The sequence below is a fragment of the Nicotiana sylvestris genome, chromosome 4 (genome assembly GCF_000393655.2).
Source record: "Nicotiana sylvestris chromosome 4, ASM39365v2, whole genome shotgun sequence".
In the NCBI taxonomy this organism is placed as follows: domain Eukaryota; kingdom Viridiplantae; phylum Streptophyta; class Magnoliopsida; order Solanales; family Solanaceae; genus Nicotiana; species Nicotiana sylvestris.
The window spans coordinates 17348701-17369871 of record NC_091060.1 but is presented as its reverse complement, the minus strand read 5'-3'; the positions used below and the strand labels follow the sequence as shown (position 1 = coordinate 17369871).

General features: G+C 35.7%; 3 protein-coding genes across 4 annotated transcripts; 2 read left to right on the top strand and 1 right to left on the bottom strand.

Annotated features, from left to right (window-relative positions):
• Positions 1-808: 808 nt before the first annotated feature.
• On the top strand, positions 809-8951 carry LOC104220687 (uncharacterized). Its single transcript, XM_009771597.2, has 12 exons — positions 809-951; positions 1403-1502; positions 2293-2420; positions 2496-2646; positions 2822-2931; positions 4078-4161; positions 4247-4295; positions 4415-4506; positions 5665-5794; positions 5968-6991; positions 7894-8004; positions 8278-8951. Exons 2-12 carry the CDS (start codon positions 1410-1412, stop codon positions 8895-8897), a joined length of 2592 nt encoding a protein of 863 aa, XP_009769899.1. The 5' UTR covers positions 809-951; positions 1403-1409; the 3' UTR covers positions 8898-8951.
• A 1120-nt stretch (positions 8952-10071) lies between these two features.
• LOC104220686 (protein IN2-1 homolog B-like) lies at positions 10072-14665 on the bottom strand. Of its 2 annotated transcripts, none has more exons than XM_009771593.2 (10): positions 14420-14665; positions 13540-13614; positions 13085-13145; positions 12885-12971; positions 12318-12416; positions 12138-12240; positions 11984-12060; positions 11287-11394; positions 10362-10442; positions 10072-10269 (listed from the first exon to the last, which is right to left on the bottom strand). In XM_009771593.2, exons 1-10 carry the CDS (start codon positions 14593-14595, stop codon positions 10258-10260), a joined length of 879 nt encoding a protein of 292 aa, XP_009769895.1. In that variant the 5' UTR covers positions 14596-14665; the 3' UTR covers positions 10072-10257. The 2 variants fall into 2 exon arrangements, with proteins under 2 accessions (XP_009769895.1, XP_009769896.1); XM_009771594.2 differs by having other exon boundaries at positions 13540-13611.
• Positions 14666-15697: 1032 nt separating this feature from the next.
• On the top strand, positions 15698-16581 carry LOC104220685 (large ribosomal subunit protein uL10c). The gene has a single exon (XM_009771591.2). The coding sequence runs from the start codon at positions 15760-15762 to the stop codon at positions 16441-16443; it is 684 nt and encodes a 227-aa protein (XP_009769893.1). The 5' UTR covers positions 15698-15759; the 3' UTR covers positions 16444-16581.
• Positions 16582-21171: the final 4590 nt, after the last annotated feature.

Genomic DNA, 21171 nt, shown 5'->3' with positions numbered 1-21171 from the left:
TGAATTTTTATTAATAAATAATTGGTCTACTTCTATATCCTTATCCATTTATATCAATACTTTATTCGATGAATAATAAACTCGTCCCTCTACCTTTATCCACTTAAATATTAATCTTCTATCTTCAATTGGAGTTTACTAAGGACATGACCCTTGATAGGAAAATGTGACGGTCGAAGATTATGGTAGTCAGTTAGTAGGTAGTTGAGGCTTCTCCCTATGTCTTCTCAGTGCGTCATCATTAGTATGATTTCTCTTTATTCTTAGATTGTTATTATTACTTAGTGATTTTTTGCTTTCTTGGCTTCGGTCTTCTTGTTTTATCTTGTTGTTGTCACTACTTATTAGTGTTACTTCTTTATGGTCTATCGGAAATAGGCTCTCTGGCCTTCCAGACTGCGTACATCTTACCCTGCCCAAATCCTACCTAAATCTCACTCGTGATAATCCACCGAGTTTATTGTTGTTGTAGTCATCTTAATAGAACTAGTACAAGTATTCTTTCTTAACCTAGCAACTTACCAAAACACATTTTAGTACAAACAATACAAAAGTACAAAAATAGATCTTGACAATTTATATTCTCCTCCAATAAATTAGCTAACGACTCAATTAACTACTCCTAACTCCTAACTCAGATAATCGAAAAGCGTGGTGGTCCCTTTTCCCTATCGATTTTCCTTTTCCCTCCTCAAAGCGGGACTCTTATTTTTCATTTTTTTTTCTTTTCCCGCTACCGACTATAATAAAAACCAAATAATAATAATAATAATAATACAAAAGTCAGATTTCATCAATTTAAACAAAAGCCAACCATTAAAAGCGGTCTCTATCTGTAATCTTGTGCCTTTCAATTCAATCCTTTGAGTGCCGTATTTTTCCCCAGTTGTTTTTTCGCCTCTCTTTCTCTCTCTCTTTCTGCCTTTCTCTCTCTATCATCAAAAAGTCACTGTAAGTTTGTTTCTCTTTTCTCCATTTTTACGCTCTCTTTTTGCAAATCTGAAAACTTTCAAAACCCTAACTTTGAATTCCACATTTGCAGTTGATGCTGAAATGTATGTAAATTCGTTTTTTTTTTTTTAAATTTCGATATGAGTAAAATTATATGCATGTACATTTTTTAATGAATGTGCATATATATGTTGTATGTGTCAATCGCATCATGCGATGTGGCAATTGAATGCAGTTGAATCTGGCTATGTATTTTCAAAATTTCTGATCTGTAATGGAAATTGTGGCGTTTTTACCTTTAAATTAGGGTTTTGAAGTATTTGCTTTCCTTTTAAAATAAATGTACTAGATTTGGAGGAAATGTAGGTGAATGTTACTGTTAATGTGTAGTAGAAATTAATTGAATTTATGGTTTAAGTAAAATGTAAATATGTTTTTATTGGAATTACAGGGCAATCATGAGCAATGAAGAAGAGAAAAGGTGTCCTCTTTGTGCCGAAGAGATGGACTGGACAGATCAGCAGTTTAAGCCTTGTAAATGTGGTTATCAGGTCTCAATTCTTGAGCTTATTTTCATTATAATTTCAATTGTTGTGATTTGCAATTATCTGATAATTGTAGAAGAAACATTTTAGTGGTAATTTATGAACCATACGTGTGAACTAAGCTGCTAGTCATTACTTCATAAAAAAAATTGTGACCCAGCTGCTTAACTGCTCATCAAAAGGCAACAACGCATTCTGGAGTCCATATTTTACTGTGGCGTTTGTGACCCTTTGGAATAGTAATTGTGTTTAGGTAGTAGGTTTGCGGGATTTGGCACCATCATATGACCTCATGCTCTTCTATGTATAAAAAGGATGCAACTATTGCTCTCTTAGGCTCTTCCCATTGTAACACGCATTTTTCAAGTTAATAATAAAACATGATAAAAGATTCTTTCCTTGATGTATGTGACTTTGGTTATACTCGGAATGCCATCTTTTAATATTTACACAATAGGAGAGGATTGTGAGCAGTTGTTAATCTATTTGCATATCAGAATTGCCTTCCCTCAGCTGGAGAAAGCAATGCTAAATGATTATTTCATATTTGAATTTTGATCCAGTTCAGAATTTTCAGCTATCTAAAGCCAAAATTGAAAGGAATAAATAAGATATATCTTAGCTATCACACTTTCAAGTAGTTGATGTTGTCCCCACTATTAGGTATTGTTGAAATCTCGATAAGACTGCTCGCTTGATAATATAATATTTAAGGAAGGAATTCTAAGATGTAGACTTTCAAATATGTAAACAGTTTTTTTTTTGTGTGGCTTCTTTATTACTTTTATTACTGCAGGTGTGTCTTTGGTGTTGGCATCACATAATGGACATGGCAGAAAAAGACGAGTCAGAGGGTCGATGTCCTGCATGTCGAACAACATATGAAAAGGAGAAAGTTGTTAAAATGCAAGCAAATATTGAGAGGTTTTTTCCCTCGTGACTAATTTACTTTTGAAGGTGTTTGGAGACAGAATGTAACACACATTTAGTTTCAAACAGAGCAGGGAACAACAACGTCCACCGGAAAAGCAAACAACCAAAAGCAAAGCCAAAAACTAATGAAGTCAAGAAAGATCTCACAAATGTTCGGGTCATTCAACGTAAAATGGCATATGTGATTGGGCTGCCTCTTAGTCTTGCAGATGAAGATGTATGTTTTTTTTACGCCTTGCTAATTTCTTCTGTATCTTTCTTTTTTCTGTTTCCTTTTTATATCTTTTAGTGAAGCAATTGGTTTTGTTTATTCTAATTTTTTCTTAACCTTGTCATTATAGTAAAAATTCCTTTTCTCCATTTCTCTACTGATGATTCTTACTTCTGACCAGCTTTTACAGCGGAAAGAATATTTTGGGCAGTATGGAAAAGTTACTAAAATTTCTCTTTCTCGGACGACTGGTGGTGCAATTCAGCAATTTGTTAATGATTCCTGTAGTGTGTGAGTAAATGATTCATATCTTGGTTATCTTGGTTTGTAGGTGTTTATTACTGAGGGATTTGCTGTTATTGGCTATTTGTTTCCCTGGATTCTGGCTATTTGTTTCCTTAGATTCAATTAGTCCAAGTATTGTCTCAAACAGTGGGAGTTAATTTTTATTTTTCTCTGATATTATGTACCCAGTACCTTCAATATGTTCCCAGTACTTCATTCTGATTGGTCCCTTGTTTACATCTTATTTCTGTTTCAAGGGAAATATTATTGTTTTTCTTCAAGGGCAATATTATTATCTTATGTTGCTAAGGTCTAATGTCTTGGGTTTCTTCCTATTGGTCTTGCTGACAATCATTCATTTCCTGAAATTTCCACTGTTGTATTAATACAAATATAATGTTCTAGATTTTATGATCCTTTCAATTGTAGGTTCTTGTACCCTCAGCTATCTTTTTGCCTAGTTAGTCTTTTGTTAACAATTATACTTTGGATATGTCCATCTCAAAAAATTATACCTTGGATATGTATGTTCTTTTGTTTTGCTTTTTCTTTTTGAATTGGTTTTAGCTTGGGATATATATTTCTAAGTCCTGTTGTAGAAAAACTCAAATCTCTGAACTCTTTCTGAGGAAATTTTTAAATTTGAGGTTAAAAAGTGAGCCAGTTTTCACAATTTTGACAGCGGTGTTTGGGTTGTTGAATATTACTGAAGCTTATAATGGTTAACTTATTGTTCCTTTTTCAATTATTAAAAAAAGCTTTCAATCAGGATGTTGCATGATAATAACTATTGGTTGTATCACTAGTTGAAACTTGAAAGAGGCGAAGTTGGCAGTGCTTAATTGAAAGGTGGCCATAGCCATGATTTTTAAGAGGCTGGAATTGTAGAAGCTGTTAAAATTACCTAGTTGCCGAAACTTAGGGGGAGGATAGAAGGTTTAATTGAATGTCTTTGTTTGGATTTTGTTTCAATGCTATGGAAGTTGGAACTGTTGGACTCTTGGTGTATTAAGATAATCATAACAGTGTCATAAACTTGTGCATTTCTAAAGTGTGCATAATTTACTGTTCAATTTTGATTTGATTGTATTTGTTGCCCCGCAAGATTGTTGTTCTTATATTCGATCTCTTTCTGCATCTTGTTTCTTGCAGATATATTACGTATTCAAAAGAAGAGGAGGCCGTACGATGTATTCAATCTGTGCATGGTTTTGTCTTGGAAGATAGGTATTTGAGGTAAGCAGCTACACCCTTCCTTTCCGTTATTGGTCATGCAGGCATAATGTCATTTTTTCTGACAATGTGAAAATGGCCTATGCAGAGCATCCTTTGGGACTGCAAAGTACTGCCATGCGTGGTTGAGAAACTTGGTATGGAGTGTGATGCTTTTGTGATCACCATTTTTCCTGTCACTTCCTTTATGAGCGCATGTTATAATTTACCGAACAAATGAATAACCAGTGTTGACATGCTTTATTCGTTTGTCCAGCCTTGCGGTAATCCTTCTTGTCTATATTTGCATAGCATTGGTGCTGATGAAGATAGTTTTGGTAAAGATGATGCAGCTGCAATTCATACAAGGTATTAAGTACACAAAAAATCCTCTTAGCCTCCAATATAAATGTGGTCTCCCTTCGATGTGCGTATGTGATTTGAGGTTAATATTGAGAGGGCAGTATATGACTGCATCGCCAATAATAAACTGTAGTTGTCTTATTTCCAGTGCCCTCTTATGGGTGGGATGAAACATAGTGCCTAAAAGAAACATTCAGTTTCTCAGTTTAGCAATATTAGCGAAATCGTTGCAATCCAACATGTGGTCCGCAAGCTTTACATGCAGAAACTGGTATTCCAAGTATCTGATTTTGATATTTGGTTGACAAGAATGATAGTCCTGTTGTACCTAAATAGAGATATCGTTTTGGTCAACTATGTGTTGTAGGCTGCCTAAAGGTGCTGAAGGTCTCTTGAATGTTCTCATGTAGTAATGATCGACAAATGAGGGAAGTCAAATTGTAGTTACCCATATTGAAAGAGTTTACGTTCTATTTCTCAATGTGCCTTCACTAGTTTCCTTATAATATCTCAAACTTGTGGTGATTGACATTGAAGTTGCATGATAATATCCGATGAAACATGCAAACTCTTGCCTTATACTGTTACGTGAATTTATAATCTTCTGAGAATTGATGAACACCTACCTGTTTATTTTCTGGGTGAGATCATAAAGGATTTGTTATTCAACAACAACAACAACAGCTACATCTCAACCCCAAGCTAGTTGGAATTTACTTTATGAAATACTCAATATCATGAATGCTCTATTTGGGTCCATAATATTTCAATACTCGGTACTTTGAGGATATTTCACACTAGGGGCTCTCTAATGTACTTTAGTAGTTATATCTCTAATATACTAAGAGTGTTCTAGTAAGAGGATTATTCATTGTGGATAAATATGAGGAGGCAGTTTGTGTTGTCCTCGTTTCTCATTTATCAGAATATATGGGAATTGACAAGCTCTTTTTCTTGCGTAAGCGTATGTTGGGACTTGAAATCTTCAATGATTTTTTTGAAGGAGTGCCCTGTGGATTTTTTCTAGCGGACCTCAGAGGTTCCTGAAGTTGATATATCTGTGATGGTCTTAGCTAAAGGGTCTTCTGTAATTGTTGTTGTTGCATAATGGTACATTTTTCTTGGGTATATCTAAGCATTGGTTTAATTTTGTTGGTTATTCAGGAATAGAGTTCAACAAATTGTTGGCGACATCAGTAATATGACGAATCGCTCAGGAAATGTCTTGCCACCTCCGATTGATGAATTATCGAATACATCGACTGAGAAATCTAGCATTAGAAATGCAACAAGTGTAAGAAACCTTGGTGTTTAGTTCTGCTTGTGGAGTTGTTTTTTTTAGCAAAGTATCTGAACATTAGTTCTCATTTTTCAGCACAAAAGTTTCTGTATTTTTCTTATATAGTGTTTATGGATTCTTTGGTTTGAACTGCAAACATGTTCATCAAAAGCTTTTATGTGATTTAGGATGCAGCAAATGATGCAATTAATTACAGTAGCTACACGGCTCATGGAATTCCTTATGTTAAGGATATAGATTCTGGTGTGCCGAACCGAATGACAACTTTTGTAGATATTGTTGGACGGTCCAACACTTCAGGTACAGAGAGAGATGGAAATAGCAATGAAGATTGTAGGATTTTGGATTTATCTTCTGACCTATCTTCAGTAACCATTACTAATGGTAATCATGGTCATGAAACATATCCGAACACAACTCTGTTCAAAGTTTCATCTTCAAGTCACCTTGTCAATAATCTGTGGGGGAACCAAAATTCTGTTGAATTTTCTGATGAACCATTCGGGGAACATTATATATCTTCTGATGATCAAGGACTGAAGGATTCAAGTAGCGTGGCTCTAAGGGCTTTTCTTATGTCATCTTGTTCTGCTCAATCCACAGAGGACTCCGGTGATCATTCATTAGTACATAAGTCATATAGTCCGTGTAGCAATGGAAGGGATTTTGGAGCTTTACATAATCAAGTGGATGAAGCTTCTCTGCCACTTTCATGTGTAAATGCAATATTAAATGAAGGAATACATGATATGAAATTCCAAAGTTCTGTCAAATCTGATAGGGTTTACAGAAGTTCTACCTCATTCTCCAATGAAGAAATAGTGCAGCACCTACGGAGGATTGATAGTGATAACTCGACTAACTATGAGGATTCATCATTCAATGCTGTAGAAAGCAGTATTATTTCAAATATTATGTCAATTGACTTTGATTCATGTGATGATTCAATGGCCTTACGTCGTAGCTTTGCTGGCTCGTATAATGAATCTGATGGGAAGCTTGGTGCTACCTGGAACTCTTTGCATAATGATCAATCGGGGTTCTCTTTCGTGAAGCAAGATGACTTTTCAAGGCAAGAATGTGATTTAGAGTCTCCTTTTAGTAATATCGGTCAGGTATCAAAGAATTCATCCATCCCTCAAGATTTCAGAGAGAACAAGGATCAGTATGTGCAGAAGGCTTCGTATCAAAGTAAGTGTTGGCAAAGCTTTTCCTTATTTTATCAAGTAAAACAGTTAGATTTTTGCAACATGTTTTTATCCTTAAATTGATTTTCTTCTTTTTTCTTTCTTTCAAGTGGCTTTCCAATTTTATATTACTTATTCTAATGTGCCTATTGGATAGAAATTCTGTAAAATCAGTAAAGAATGTTATAAAATTGGGATCTTCTATGATGTTTGCTGCTGCATGCACCTTACTTTCTTGCATTAAACTATTTTCTGTTGAAATTAGTGAAATCCTTGCTTATCTATAGGCTTTTCATTCTTTAATTGCTAGTAGAATAAAACATGACATAATCTTGGATTTCCCAACTCTGCTTTGTGTTAATGTGTTAGTTTCTTTCAGTTAATATAGTTTTTGATAATGATTATTCATCAGTACGTTAAAACCTGTACCGGTTTCAGTTAATATATATAAAGACATTTTGTCATAGTTTGACAAGCTTTCTGGCTTATAGTTGATTGCTATTATCATTTAAATAGATAAATACACCATTAGCACACGTAGCTGGAGAAATGGAATTATTATCTTTGCTTTGTTTGGTTTTGCTCTCAAGGGAGGAAGAGCAGTTGAGTTTGCCAGGCTTCAAGGTGTATGTATACCAATGAGGAAATATGAAGGGATTTAATGAAAGGGGTTTATATATACATGTGCATTTCTGCTGACCTCTGTTCTTTAATTTAACCAGTTGCTGCACTGTAGTGCTCTATTTCATACTTTTGAGCATCTTTATACTGTAGTAGAGTGGTACATTATATAGTGTTCTATTTCATACTTTTGAGCATCTTTACACTGTAGTAGAGCGGTACATTATTGAAAAATGTTGCAGTTTATTGGTTTCCGTATACTGAAACTTCTGAGCTGCCTAACAGGCACTAGACCAAAAGTTTTGGCTCCACCTGGATTTTCAATGCCCTCTGGGGACCTGCTTCGCGGTTTTGCCTCATCTGATGAAATAGGACGAATCCCTCGTGCTCTCTCCGGTAACAACTACATTTCAATTTTTCATTGCATGATAAGCTGTGGTTTGTTGTGAATGAGAAGTTTTATTTTGTGTCTCATACAACTTACACTAGTTGTATGAGGCTCCTTTTTGTCTCACAAATTTGTGGACCCCAATCTTACACTTCTTGGTCCACAAAACTGTGACACAAAAAAGTTGCCTCATACAACTAGTGTCAATTGTATGAGACACAAAATAAAATTTTCCGTTGTGAATGAAGTTAATATATAGTTTCTTTTGCTGTTATTTACAGGAAGTCATTCAGTAAATAGTTCTTCATCAAGTTTGCTTCACACACCATCAACTGGAAGTATTAGCAGTGCAGGTGATATTGATTTTGTTGAACCTGCCATATCAAGCTGTGGAAGCGGCAAGCCAACAAATGGTTTTGATATCTCTGCCCTGGAAATCGGGTCAGCTTGTGTACCACAGATTAGAGCCTTTGAAGACGAGGCAAGAATCTGGCATTTGATGCAACAAAAATCTGTAGATCAAGAAGGGAAATTCTCTCAAGTTTTTGTTTCACAAACACCGTCTGTTCATCAATTACAAAGATTTCCTGGTCATGGCGGGGATGAATATTTTGGTCTAGATGATATATATGGCTTCTCATCGATGGTGAACCGACACCAAAGTTTTGATCCATCTTCCTATTCACAATTCCCACAACAAAAGCTTGCCAATGGTAACATCTTTAATGGCTTCCAGCACAATAGTTTCCGCGATATCCATCATAGTAATGAAGTAGGCTGCTTGACAGAACTCCAGAAAAATGAGAGATTAGGTTTCAAAAATTTCTATGCTGGATATGGAGATATGATGTTCCAGGCGCCCAGGTCTGGCGATGTATACACCAGAGTTTTTGGAATGTAACCTGTGACTCTTTGAAAACAGAATGAAATTGTCCCCAATTACTATTTTGCTATGTTGTCTGCGGAAATTATAAATATGTTACTAATTTCTTTCAAATTTTCGTTTGGATTGGGGGGGGGGGGGTGTTGAAATTGAGCCAATCAATTTTTATTTTTCATTTTCCTATCATCCGTTATTATCAGGATTTTAAGAAATAACTTTTCTCAATTATTATCATGGTAATTAGTTTTTTAAATGCTGCAAGAATAGAACGGTTTTTTGACAATGTTGACTGTCACTTCTCATGATTAAAATCTTGTTTTTTTTTGGTCAAAACAAAAAGTTCTTGACTAAAATCATATTGATTCAATTTCCCCCCCGACTCACTAGCCATTTGACCAATTGCATGACTATACCACTCCGTAGCAGCTGCTAGACTTGATTGACCTAGTTGCTTATTGCCTCAATACGAACCAGGCTACAACATAGCTCATCTTCACCTATTGTCATGCAAGAACACAAACCATGGACCAGAGGAACTCAAGATGTAGCTAAACCAAGTCATCCATCAATTTGAGGTCAGACCCCTAATTTGAATATCATCCTTTTCGAAGTAGAGGCCAGCCCAGTGCACTAAGCTCTCGCTATGCGCGGAGTAGGGGAAGGGCCGGACCACAAGGGTCTATTGTACCCAACCTTACCCTGCATTTCTGCAAGAGGCTGCTTCCAGTCTTCCACAACTTGAATCTGTGACCTCCTGATCACATGGTAGCAACTTTACTAGTTGCGGCAAGGTTCCCCTTCAATGTAATATATATATATATATATCATCGTTTTCAAAAATAAAAAAAATTACTACATAAAGGGGGAGGGGGATTACAAGGGGGGAATCAAACCCTCGCCAACAAGGTTGAAGTTTTGGTAGCCAACTCGCCTGGGTCCAATTAATTAGTAGGCCCCGATCTCTTAACGGATGGAGGGCATATTTGGGCCAATGTATAACGGTGACAGTATATACAACCAAATAGTAAAATGGAGGATAAATATGAACAATATTTGAAAGTAGAGAGGTAAATATGACCCTTTTCGTTCTTTTAAAGCATGCTTAGTTCATTTTTTTGTTAAGCATGCTTGCTTGCTCTGAGTCAAGGGGCATTAGGTTTTGGGGGCAAAATCAAACTTCATGTGCCTGATGAATGCCAAAAGAAAGTTCTTGCATTTCAAAAATCTTTTGACATTCTCTCCTTAGACTGCCAAAGTAGAAGGAAGGCTATGAAATTTTGGTTAAAGTGATTTTTTCAGTGATACGTCAATTTACTTCACATACAAACTGTTTAGCAGTAAGCTTTGCATCATTGTGGATGCTGTGTAATGGCAGAGCTCAAACCTGAGACTGCAAAAAGAAAAAAGTGGTGGTGAATATGGGTATAAAACAACTTTTGGATAAAGAAATATCGAAACAAAGGCAGTAGATAATCGATTTACCAAGAAACGTTTTTTATAGCTTTCCAGAAGCTCCTTTGGGTCGCGTTTAGTTACTGTATAAGCCTCAATTTGGTTCATCTCCTGCAATAAATGCACCACACTTCATCAAGTTATGTTGCATTGGGTCATAATGTCTATATGTTTATACAGACATGCAGAAAACTTAGATATTAGGGCAGTAATAGATGTTATCTGCACATAAAGTCCACATAATGAAGAAAGATAGCATTAGAATAACTCCACATAATGTGGCTTGGAAATGAATGAGCAAAAAGGTATAACATGGATTGTTGGGTGTTTAGCATAACGGTTACAACGGTTTCCGGAGTAAATTAACTTCAAACAAACGATACACCACTGATTGGATTATGGAACTTCTTATATACTTCTATTATAGAATGGACACTATCAGATCTAAGTTAGTTAAGGAAGCTATGTGGGCATATAATTGTGCATACGCTCTTTGACTTCAAATTATAGGTGACCTGTAGATTCTCCTATTGTATGCTAAGCATAACGATAGCACTATAGAACTCAGGTAGAACATCAGTATAAACCCTTTTTTCAAAGATAATTGAGAAATCCCCGAGGGACAGTGGCGTACGGTTCGAAACTTGGTGGATAATAGGCCCGCCCCTCTACCATTCTCCAGAACCAGGCTTTTGTATGCAGCAGGTTTCAAACCTTAATGTGCGCTTAACCCACACATTAAAAGCTGCCCTCTTACCACTAGACCAAAGCTTTGGGGGGCAGAATGTCAATATAAACTTGAAAGAAGCAAACTCCAGTAAAAGCTTAGAGAAACACCATGTTCTATTACTCAAAATTCTTATATTTTGGTTTATAGCTATAGATAAAATTATATTCTGGCAGTTAAACCATGCAATTGGAAAAAGCATCCAAGTAACGTTAATCCCCATAATACCTCGATCCATGCTGCAAGTTTTGTCCTGCCTGTTGTAATATCAAAGTTCTTTACATCGAGCAAGAAGGGCTGGAATCTTTCAATGAATGGAGCATAAGCTATATCCACCTGTCCGTCACACATATAAGGTAGTAAATATTCATGCACTTACAGAAATAATCCCATGGTGAACACTAACAGCTATTTTGGATGGTTGTTACATATCATTTCATAATGCATTGTATTGTATTATATTGTATTGTTTGATGAATACAATGTTTGGATAGATTGTATCATTTTTCATTATTTCATGATGTCGCACACCATCAATATGAAGAATAAACTAGAATAAAAAGTAGGGTACATGATAGAATTATTATATAAAAAAATAGGATAAAGGATAAAATAGGATTATATAGTAATAAGGAAGGACAAAATAAAAGAAAAACACAAGGTAACAATACGACCACACCAAATCGGTCGTTGCATAAAGTGACACCTTTCGTCGTTATGTAACGACGGATTTAACGATACGATACAATAAAATTTGAGTAACAATCAAGATAAGCATTGTATTTAAAGTAATAACACAATACAATACAATAGGTAACAACCATCCAAACAAATTGTAACTACCAATTTCACCTACTAATCCATCTACGAATAGTTTTCCTGCAGTTGAATTTAGAACAACCAAAAATAAGGGATGGATACTCACCAGACTGAACGTACCAAGGAAGAAAGGTCCATCAACAAACTTGGAAAGAGCAGTCTCAATGGAATCAAATGCTGTAACTACACCAACAGCACATCTCAGACTTAAAGATTCTATGTCAAAGCAAGTATGTAATTCTAAAGGAGTTGAAACTTACTGGCATCATTTACTGTGTCTTCCTTGAAAGATGAAATTACAGCTTTGTAAAAGGAGTCAAAGTGGGAGAACATTTCTTCCGCGAATTCTCTCTTGGAAGGATCCTACAGAAGTTAGCACACAAGTTGTGAGGCGGCGAAAGTAGGAAAATCTCAAAGAAAATCCTATCCAAAGAACTTACATCTGGGAAAAGCGAAGGCCCTTCAAAGTTACTGTCAATATATCTAATTAGATCCATACTCTCTCCCTTAACTTCATTGTTGTGCTCCAGTGATGGAACCTGTGACAGAAAATAGTTAAGTTCTTGGCGCTGCCTTGGGATGAAAAGGTGGTCACATGGATCAGCACAACAAAGTGACAGTGAAGTGTAATGCAATGAAAAGGGTGTGAACATTTTGCCACCTTTCTACCTTTGATCTATCAGCTATTCAGAGATAAAATTTTCTTTCTTTTTTGCAAAATTTCGGAGTTCACGATATGTAAACAGATTGATTGACAGGCACTTAGACCACAGAGCAAAATTTCAAATACAAATATACACACACAGAGAGAGACATAATTTGGTTTCAACTTATCATTTAGGAGTCGATAAATTAGGTTGATTGTAGATTTACTGTGCTAAAACAACAAGCTGACCAGCTTAATTCTACTATGGTTATTATGGACAGGGGAAAGTTCAAACAAAGGAGAGACTATACACCATTTGAATAATTGTCACCATTTATTTGAAAGGAAATGTCACTTTCACCTTATTTGCTGGATAAACCTTCTCTTTGTACCAATCTGGCCTGTTCTTTAGATCAATAGGAACCAACTTTATCTTTTCCTGCAACCCCTGATTCACATACAAGAATGTACATCACTAAGTTCATAGGTAAATGGAAGGAATTCAAGTACACACTAAATATAATGTGTAAGCAAATCCTAGATCAACGATTGGTTACAGACCTTATAATTTCTAGCAATCCACGTACGTTGGGCATATGGGCATGAGTAAGAGATATAAAGCCTTCAACCAAGAAAATGAAGCAGAATAGATCAAATTGACTATCACAGAAGAGATCAATAATATATCGGGTTAATTTCACATATGGTCACCAAATTTTACCGATTATAACACCAAAGTCACAAAGCTTCTTTTTGTCACAACTTTACACGCTATAATAATAAATCCACCAAATTGTATACTTATATAACAGTAAAGTTGCCTTGATGCACAAGTTTTATCGTTACAGTGGATAAAGTTCATTGAACTGTCATTGTGGTTAAAGTTCGGTGGTGGTGTTATAGTGGATAAAGTTCGGTGGCAATTCGTGAAATTAACCATATTTTATCCTACATTAAAAGGCAAAAATCGCATCTGATCCAAAAGAAAAAACATCAGTAAAGTAAAGGCAACTAACTTGGGAGTTCCATCAAAGATGACTGGTGGCTCTGAAGAGGAATCAAGGGCAGGGGGAAGCACCTCTCTGGAACTTCTGAGTCAAATAAGAAATCAAATGGTGAAACTAACAACAACCAAAAAAAAAAAAAAAAAAAAGCAATGAACCCAATTGAAGAACCTCCAAATTAATAGCCACAACTAAAAATCTAAGTTAGAAGACAAAGGAGTAAGCAGAGTAGAAGAAATTACAAACTAAGAATATAACTAGTAAATAAAAAGTGCATTTTTTCTAACAACGTAAGCTTTTAGATGAAATGATCACACACTTTAACATGATATCAGAGCATACAAAGGTCCTAGATTCGAGTCTCACCACCATTCAATCAAGCCAATTTGTGTGTGGGCGCGTTGCGAACATAATTACAACAACATCAACAAACCCAGTATAATCTCACTTTTGGGGAGGGTAATGTATACGCAGACCTTATCCTTAACTTGAGGGTAGAGACGCTGTTTCCGATAGACCCTTGGCTCAAGGAAAGAAAAAGAAAGCAGTAACAACAAGCAATACCAACAAAGCAGTAACCATAACACGATAATATGAGAACAAGCATTATCAAGTATCAACATCAATATAATAAGAAAACAAGTAGTAATCAAGGCTGTCAGTAACCGAAAAACAAGGCTGACTAACTACTACTACCGGTATGGGGAAGACACACACTCGACTACCTACTAACCCTCTACCCTAATCCTCGACCTCCACACCTTGCTAGGGTCATGTCCTTAGTGAGCTGAAGCAACGCCAAAGTCCTGCCTAAAATTAAGTTTGAAAAATATGGTCTCTCTAACATGAATTCCAGAAAAAACTTAGCAAAATAATGGAGAAAGAAAACTACCCAAAAGCCATTACTGAAACAGCTGGTGGCGCATAGATTTTGGGGCACCCAATGTGATGGCATCTTAATGGGTGTTTAGCAGTAAAAGAGAGAGAACTGAATTTGGTCGGTAAAGGAGGAAAATTAGGAGGATTGAAATGGAAATGAATTTGATATCCAATGCTCAAAGCTGCCATTTCTATTTTTTCTTTGTTGGGGAGAGGAGGTTCGTTAATCGTTAGTACGTTATATTATAGGAGTATATCCTTAAAATTAAAAAAGGATGAATTTGCTTATCTACAAGACGGTCGGCTCGGTTGGTTTGAAGACAAAGTTATGTTTATATTAATTATTCTAGTATTATTTCTTTTTCATCATTTGGTATATTATGTTATTACTATTCCATTCTCGCAAGTATAAATTGCTTATCTATCATAATTGAGCAACTTTGCACTCAGTTAAATTTTGTGTAATATTCTTTAGAAAAACTTTCATTTTTGTCCTTGATCTATCAAGCTAATTTTGAATCATAATGAGAAATAAATCTAAATTTTTATTTTCAAAAAATTAGACGGCATAGAGTTTTATCCATTTTTATGCTGGAGTTCTTTTAGTGGTAAAGGCAAATACTAAATAATTTGATAATTATAAGATTATAAATATGAAGGGGAGTCTTGGCGTAGCTAGTAAAGTTGCTGTCATGTGACCATGAGATCACGAACAAACTCTTGCAAAAATACAGGGTAAGCGTGCGTATAATAAATACTTGTGGTCCGGACCTTTCCCCGACCCCGCCGCGCATAGCGGAAGCTTAGTGCACCGGACTGCCATTTTTTTATAAGATTATGAATATGCTAAAAATGTAAAAGAAAAGTAAAATATTTTGAATATTACAATTGCACTAAACAACTTTACATTTTTTTTTCTCTTTTGAGAATATTTTTTAAAAATTAAACTCGTACTTATTCAGTTATTTAGTCGAAAGTTATATATCTTCACAATCATCTTTTTAACTCTTAATTTCATATTACTCATTTAACCAACTCTTACATATTATTATCAATCTATTTTAAAACTTTATCAAAATACTGTCCAATTAGCTAATATTATTATCAATCTTCAACTAATATTTTTTTTTTGAAAAATAATTTCCAATCAAACACTTAAAAATAAGTCATTTTTTAAAGAAAACATTTCCCAAAAAATATTTGTTTAATTAAGAAGACATATTTAGAATTCAAGTCATTATTCCGAAAATACCCCCAAATTCTATTATAGCACAAAAGATAAGGCAACCAAAGGACATTCAACAACATCTCCCTTATCTCTCTCTCCCAATCGAAATTCTCAAGCTTTCATCAATGGAGGCTACTTTCTTCACCTTACCCTCTTCAACCTCTCACTCCTACCCTTTCTCCCTCAAATCCCACTTCAACAACCCCCTCACCCTCCCCACCCACCCCCATTTCAAACCCAAGTCCAAAAATTTAACCATTCGTTCAGCTATTAGCCGAACCAAGAAAGAAGAAACAGTCGAAACTGTAAAACAACAGCTCGAAGATTGTTACCTTTTAGCTGGAATCAGTTACAAGGGCTTAACAGTCAAACAATTTCAAGAACTGAGATCTCAATTGCCTGATACTACAAAACTTCTCGTCGCTAAAAACACTTTAGTACTTAAAGCAATTGAAGGTACGAAATGGGAAGCGTTAAAGCCATGTATGAAAGGAATGAATGCGTGGTTATTTGTACATAGTGAGGAAATTCCAGCTGCTTTAAAACCTTATAGAACATTCCAGAAGGAAAAGAAATTAGAGGATAATGATTTTACTGGTGCTGTTTTTGAAGGGAAATTTTATGGACCTGAGGAATTTAAGGCTCTTGAAACTTTACCTACACGGGCTGAGATTTATTCACAGCTTCTTGGGTCTTTGAAAGGACCGGCTTCGGCTGTTGTTGGAACTATTCAAGCTCCAGCTAGGAATTTGGTTATGGTGCTTAAAGCTTATGTTAAGAAATTGGAGGAAGAAGGCGGAAGTCAATAGTTTCGTTGTAATTTCTTGGATATGGTATGTTTAATGTTATGTTAATTTGATTCAAAATTTGAAATTTTGTTTGGACATGGAATTTTTGTAAATTTAATATTTGGTAGAATGGTAATTGATTACTGCAATTTCTTCTGATTTGTGTTCTTATTTTAGGTGGATAAAATTTGTTAGTTCATAACTGTGACATGTAGTTTCTGCACTTTCCATTATTATTGATCCAAGAAGATAATTTGTCTTCCTGCCCCAGCTCAGTATATTTGTTAAATTGAAAAAGGTTAGCTCGGTGCACTAAGCTCTTGTTATTTGCAGAGTTTAGGGAAAGGCTGGACCACATTGCGTCTATTGTAGGTAACCGTAGCTTACATTTCTGCATGAGGCTGTTTCCACGATTTGAACCTAAGTCTTACCGTTGCACCAAAATCTCCCCTTCCCGTATTGTCAAATAGAAGAGTAAAATTTTACTAAAGGAAGCCAGTGTCCCGACCTACCTATTGTGAGATGCAACTTCTACTTTGTAATTGAAAAGGTTGAATCATCTCGCTTTGGCGCACAATCCCTTTCCTCCTCTTTTCCCTTTCCAGCATTTCAAGAGTAACTTTTAGTTTTGTGTGCCTATAATATGGTGGATAATTTCTCTTTAAAATATGTTTCGTGCCTTTTGGTTTTGGAATGGATGGATTAGTTTCTGTGATAGATGAAGAACATTCTTTTACAACTTCAGTGTTGTTTTCTGGAATTAGTTAAAGGCCTCTTAGTTTGGAATAGTGTTAGGAGGAAAAGAGAGCAATGTGTTTATCTGGTTTTGAATGAGTGAACAAAATCTGAGTTCTGTTCTATGTCAAAGCATGCCTTTATTTCTGCTTTAGAAAAGCTGCCTCCTTTGGAGGCTCGGCGGATTAGGATTCTCTAGATTTTTGAGCAAATGTGTTAGCCGGATGGCTTTCACTGAGTGAAGGAACTTTTAGTTTAATTCTATGTCAGAGCGGACCTGATCATTGTTGAGAAAAAGCAGTGTTTGTTCAAGCTTTGGAAATTTGGATTCTGCTACATGGTTGCGCAGATAGGCATCAGGTTTATTGTTGCAAGCCAAATTTGATAACTACGCCTTGTTTTTATTTTTAGACATGACCAAGTAGTAGGCGTACAAGGACAATTTACCATTCTTGATCATGCCAAAGATTTATATCCACTTGACATATTGGGACCTTCGGATTCTATGAGATGCACAGTTCTACTGATGATCCGCAGTTAAGAGAGGGTAAGATTATTCCCTCATAATGGGAAGAAAAGGGACTAATCACAAGTTATTAGTTTGAATCATTCTGATGTTAATGTGAGAAATCAGCATAAGCTAAGGCCTAGTCTGAAATGGTGATGAAGAGATGTTACCTTTGCAGTATGCTGCTTGTTTTTTTAGCTTAAAAAAAGGGCAACCCGGTGCACAAGGCATCTGCTTTCACGTAGAGTCCGGGGAAGGGACGCACCCCAAGGAGTGTGATGTAGACAGCCTACCCTAATGCAAGCATTAGTGGCTGCTTCCGGGGCTTGAACCCGTGACCTATAGATTACTTGGAGACAACTTTACTTTTGCTCCAAGGCTCCCATTCAAAAAATGGAAAAACAAGAAAATGTTGATGACCATAGGTTTGGCCAACCTTTACAATATGACCTCATCTTTTACTGCTCCGCTGCAATAAAAGAAATTTGATGTCTCAGCTAATATATATATATGATGTTAAGATTTCTCCTCTACTGCTACCAACTATCAGTTCTGCCTTCACTTGAAAATGATTGAACTTTCTCTTCTTTTTTTTAAAATAGTGCAGTTTCTCTGTTGGTGGTAGGTACAAATTCATGTACATCTCATTTCTTGTCTGTTTCTAACTTTGCCAGGTTCCATTGCTGGTTCTTGTTTGACTTGCCATTCTTGTACCATATTTTGTTTTACCTACTTTCAAAGATGAATTTCTGCCATCTCAACTGAAGTTTTCATCTCAGCATATATTTGTGTTATGAATATAATTTTGGCAAATTCTCCAGAGTTCGGATCCCTTAAGGTTTAGTTACTCGTCAAGCATGTTGCATGAACTCTTCTGTATCTCATCTCATGAACATTTTCTTTGTTGGGGATCTCGTGAACATTTACCGGAAACATCCTCTCTACCTTCAAATAGTAGGGGTAAGGTACCCTCCCTAGGCTTCACTTGTGAGATTACACTGGGTTTGTTGTTGTTGTTGTTGATCTCATGAACATTTATATGTGCAGAAGGATTAGAATTGTTTGTGCCAATCTAACTTATTAGATGAATGGCAGGCTCCCTCTACGTATGATAAGGAGTTTAAACCAAGAATTTTAGAGGATATGTAACTAAAACTAATTATTCTGAAGCTAGTGTTGTCAAAGGCGCGGTTAAGCACTGAAGCAAGGCGCAAAACATGTGCGCTTTGCATTCGGGCGCTTCAAAGTCGTCATCAAGGCTCTAAGGCATACTTTTCCTTGCCAATGAGCGTAATCCTGAAAAGACGATGCTAAACAATTGATATTTAACTTTATCGTAATCTTTTTCAATTTGGTTGTGTCACGCCCCGAACCTGGGCCTGGACGTAACACGGCACCCGTGCCTGAACGAACCAACTAGCTGGCTGAATCAACATGTGATATCATAACATCCTGAATGCAGAAGATAAACTAACACATGCTGATATACTGGAAGTATGGATGATATAAATCAAAGTGCGGAAATGCTAATACAATTCTGAAGCATATGTGTAGCCAACATAGCTTAATATGAAAAGCCTGCGACTCTGTCTAGCCAACATAAATGCTGAAACTAATCTTGAACCGATAACTGAAATGATAATTGTTGAAACTGAAATGATAACTGATAGCTGATAACTGAAATGATAACCGATAACTGATAGTTGAAATGATAATTGATAACTGAGTAATTGAAATGAGGCTGCTCGGTGGGCCGGGCCTGAACCGGACCGGACCGGGCCCGCGGGCCTAGTGGGCCGGTCCTGGTGGTCCTCAGAAGCCCGTGACGGGCCGGTCTTCTAATATGAGCCCACGAGCTCGGGACCGTTTAGCCCGGGACCGTCAGCCGGGCCTGGGCCGGGCCTGGCGGGCCTAACGGGCCTAACGACTATTTTTTTTTTTAAAAAAAAAAAAATCTCCAACGGCCATATTTAAAATCTAGCCGTTTGGGCTGAAAATATGACCGTTTTTAAGTTTAAAAAATGGCCATTTGGCCCCCAATATCTCTCAATCTCTCTCAATCTCTCTACTACAATTACTTAATTTATTGTTGAAATTTCGTGAAAAATTGTGAAGTTGTTGAATTGAAGTTTTCAAGTGTTCAACGATTTTCAATTTTCAAGAAGTTGTTCGGCAATCCGGTAAACTCGTTTCAACTCTTACGTTTTAAGAATATATTTTTGTGTGGTTTAGTTTGCATAATTATAATTAATATGGCATTTACTTTGAAAAAAATGTTTGGTAAAGGAAAAGATAAAACCGGTGAAAGTAGTGGCCAACCAACTACCCTTCCCCCGGCTCCCCGACCTAGAAAAGATAAGCAAGTTGAAAGTAGTCGCCAACCTAGACGTCCTCCTCCTTCCGTAATTCTTGATAGTGATCACCCTTGTTTTCAATTTACCGATAGTGAATTTTACCATAATGTTGCACCAGGTGAAAGATTAGATGATGAAATTATGAACCTTGAAGGATTTATGAGATTTGTTAGAGATAATACATAGACTAATATGTAACTTGTATTTTGGCATATCTTCCTTAGTTTTTTTTTCTTCTAATGGTGGTATTAGTACCTTGTTGTGCTCATTCCATTGGGGGAAGGATGACTAAGAAAGATATGTCATTTTTGGTAATAAAATTTATTGCTTCTACCCATGAATATCTTTTCGCAATATTTCTTTGTCTATACTTAGAATTATTTATAAGCTACAATATATACATAAGATAAAATATATATACTACAAGACAATATATTATGCGAATATATATACATAAGATACAATATATATACTACAAGAAAATATATAAGAGAATATATATACATAAGATACAATATATATACTACAAGAAAATATATAAGAGAATATATATACATAAGATACAATATATATACTACAAGACAATATATTATGCGAATATATATACATAAGATAAAATATATATACTACAAGAAAATATATAAGAGAATATATATACATAAGATACAATATATATACTACAAGACAATATATTATGCGAATATATATACATAAGATACAATATATATACTACAAGAAAATATATAAGAGAATATATATACATAAGATACAATATATATACTACAAGACAATATATTATGCGAATATATATACATAAGATACAATATATATACTACAAGAAAATATATTATGCGAATATATATACATAAGATACAATATATATACTACAAGACAATATATTATGCATGACAATTTAGTGTTTTACTATTGTTTTGTTATTTTCTTTTTCGTCAAGCACTTTAATAATTAGATCTACATATATACTACATAGTGAATTTTTAATATAGCCATGATACTACAAGAAATTGCCTTAAAAAAAACGCTAGGCCCGCGAAGCCCACGAGCCCGGCCCGTTAAGCACAGGACCATGTGGACTTAGGCCCGTCACGGGCCGGTTCCACCCATTGAGCCCACGAAGACCGGGACCGCCAG

What these genes read in the sequence shown, in the direction of transcription:
- LOC104220685 (XM_009771591.2), top strand. Translation starts at nt 15,760, where the DNA reads ATGGAGGCTACTTTCTTCACCTTACCCTCTTCAACCTCTCACTCCTAC.
- LOC104220687 (XM_009771597.2), top strand. Translation starts at nt 1,410, where the DNA reads ATGAGCAATGAAGAAGAGAAAAGGTGTCCTCTTTGTGCCGAAGAGATG. An exon ending in ATGCGTGGTTGAGAAACTTG is followed by an intron (nt 4,296 to 4,414) that starts GTATGGAGTGTG and finishes TCGTTTGTCCAG; the next exon opens with CCTTGCGGTAATCCTTCTTG. An exon ending in AATCCCTCGTGCTCTCTCCG is followed by an intron (nt 8,005 to 8,277) that starts GTAACAACTACA and finishes TGTTATTTACAG; the next exon opens with GAAGTCATTCAGTAAATAGT.
- LOC104220686 (XM_009771593.2), bottom strand. Translation starts at nt 14,595, where the DNA reads ATGGCAGCTTTGAGCATTGGATATCAAATTCATTTCCATTTCAATCCT. An exon ending in GTTTCAGTAATGGCTTTTGG is followed by an intron (nt 13,615 to 14,419) that starts GTAGTTTTCTTT and finishes TATTTGACTCAG; the next exon opens with AAGTTCCAGAGAGGTGCTTC. An exon ending in TCCTTGGTACGTTCAGTCTG is followed by an intron (nt 11,395 to 11,983) that starts GTGAGTATCCAT and finishes TGTGACGGACAG; the next exon opens with GTGGATATAGCTTATGCTCC.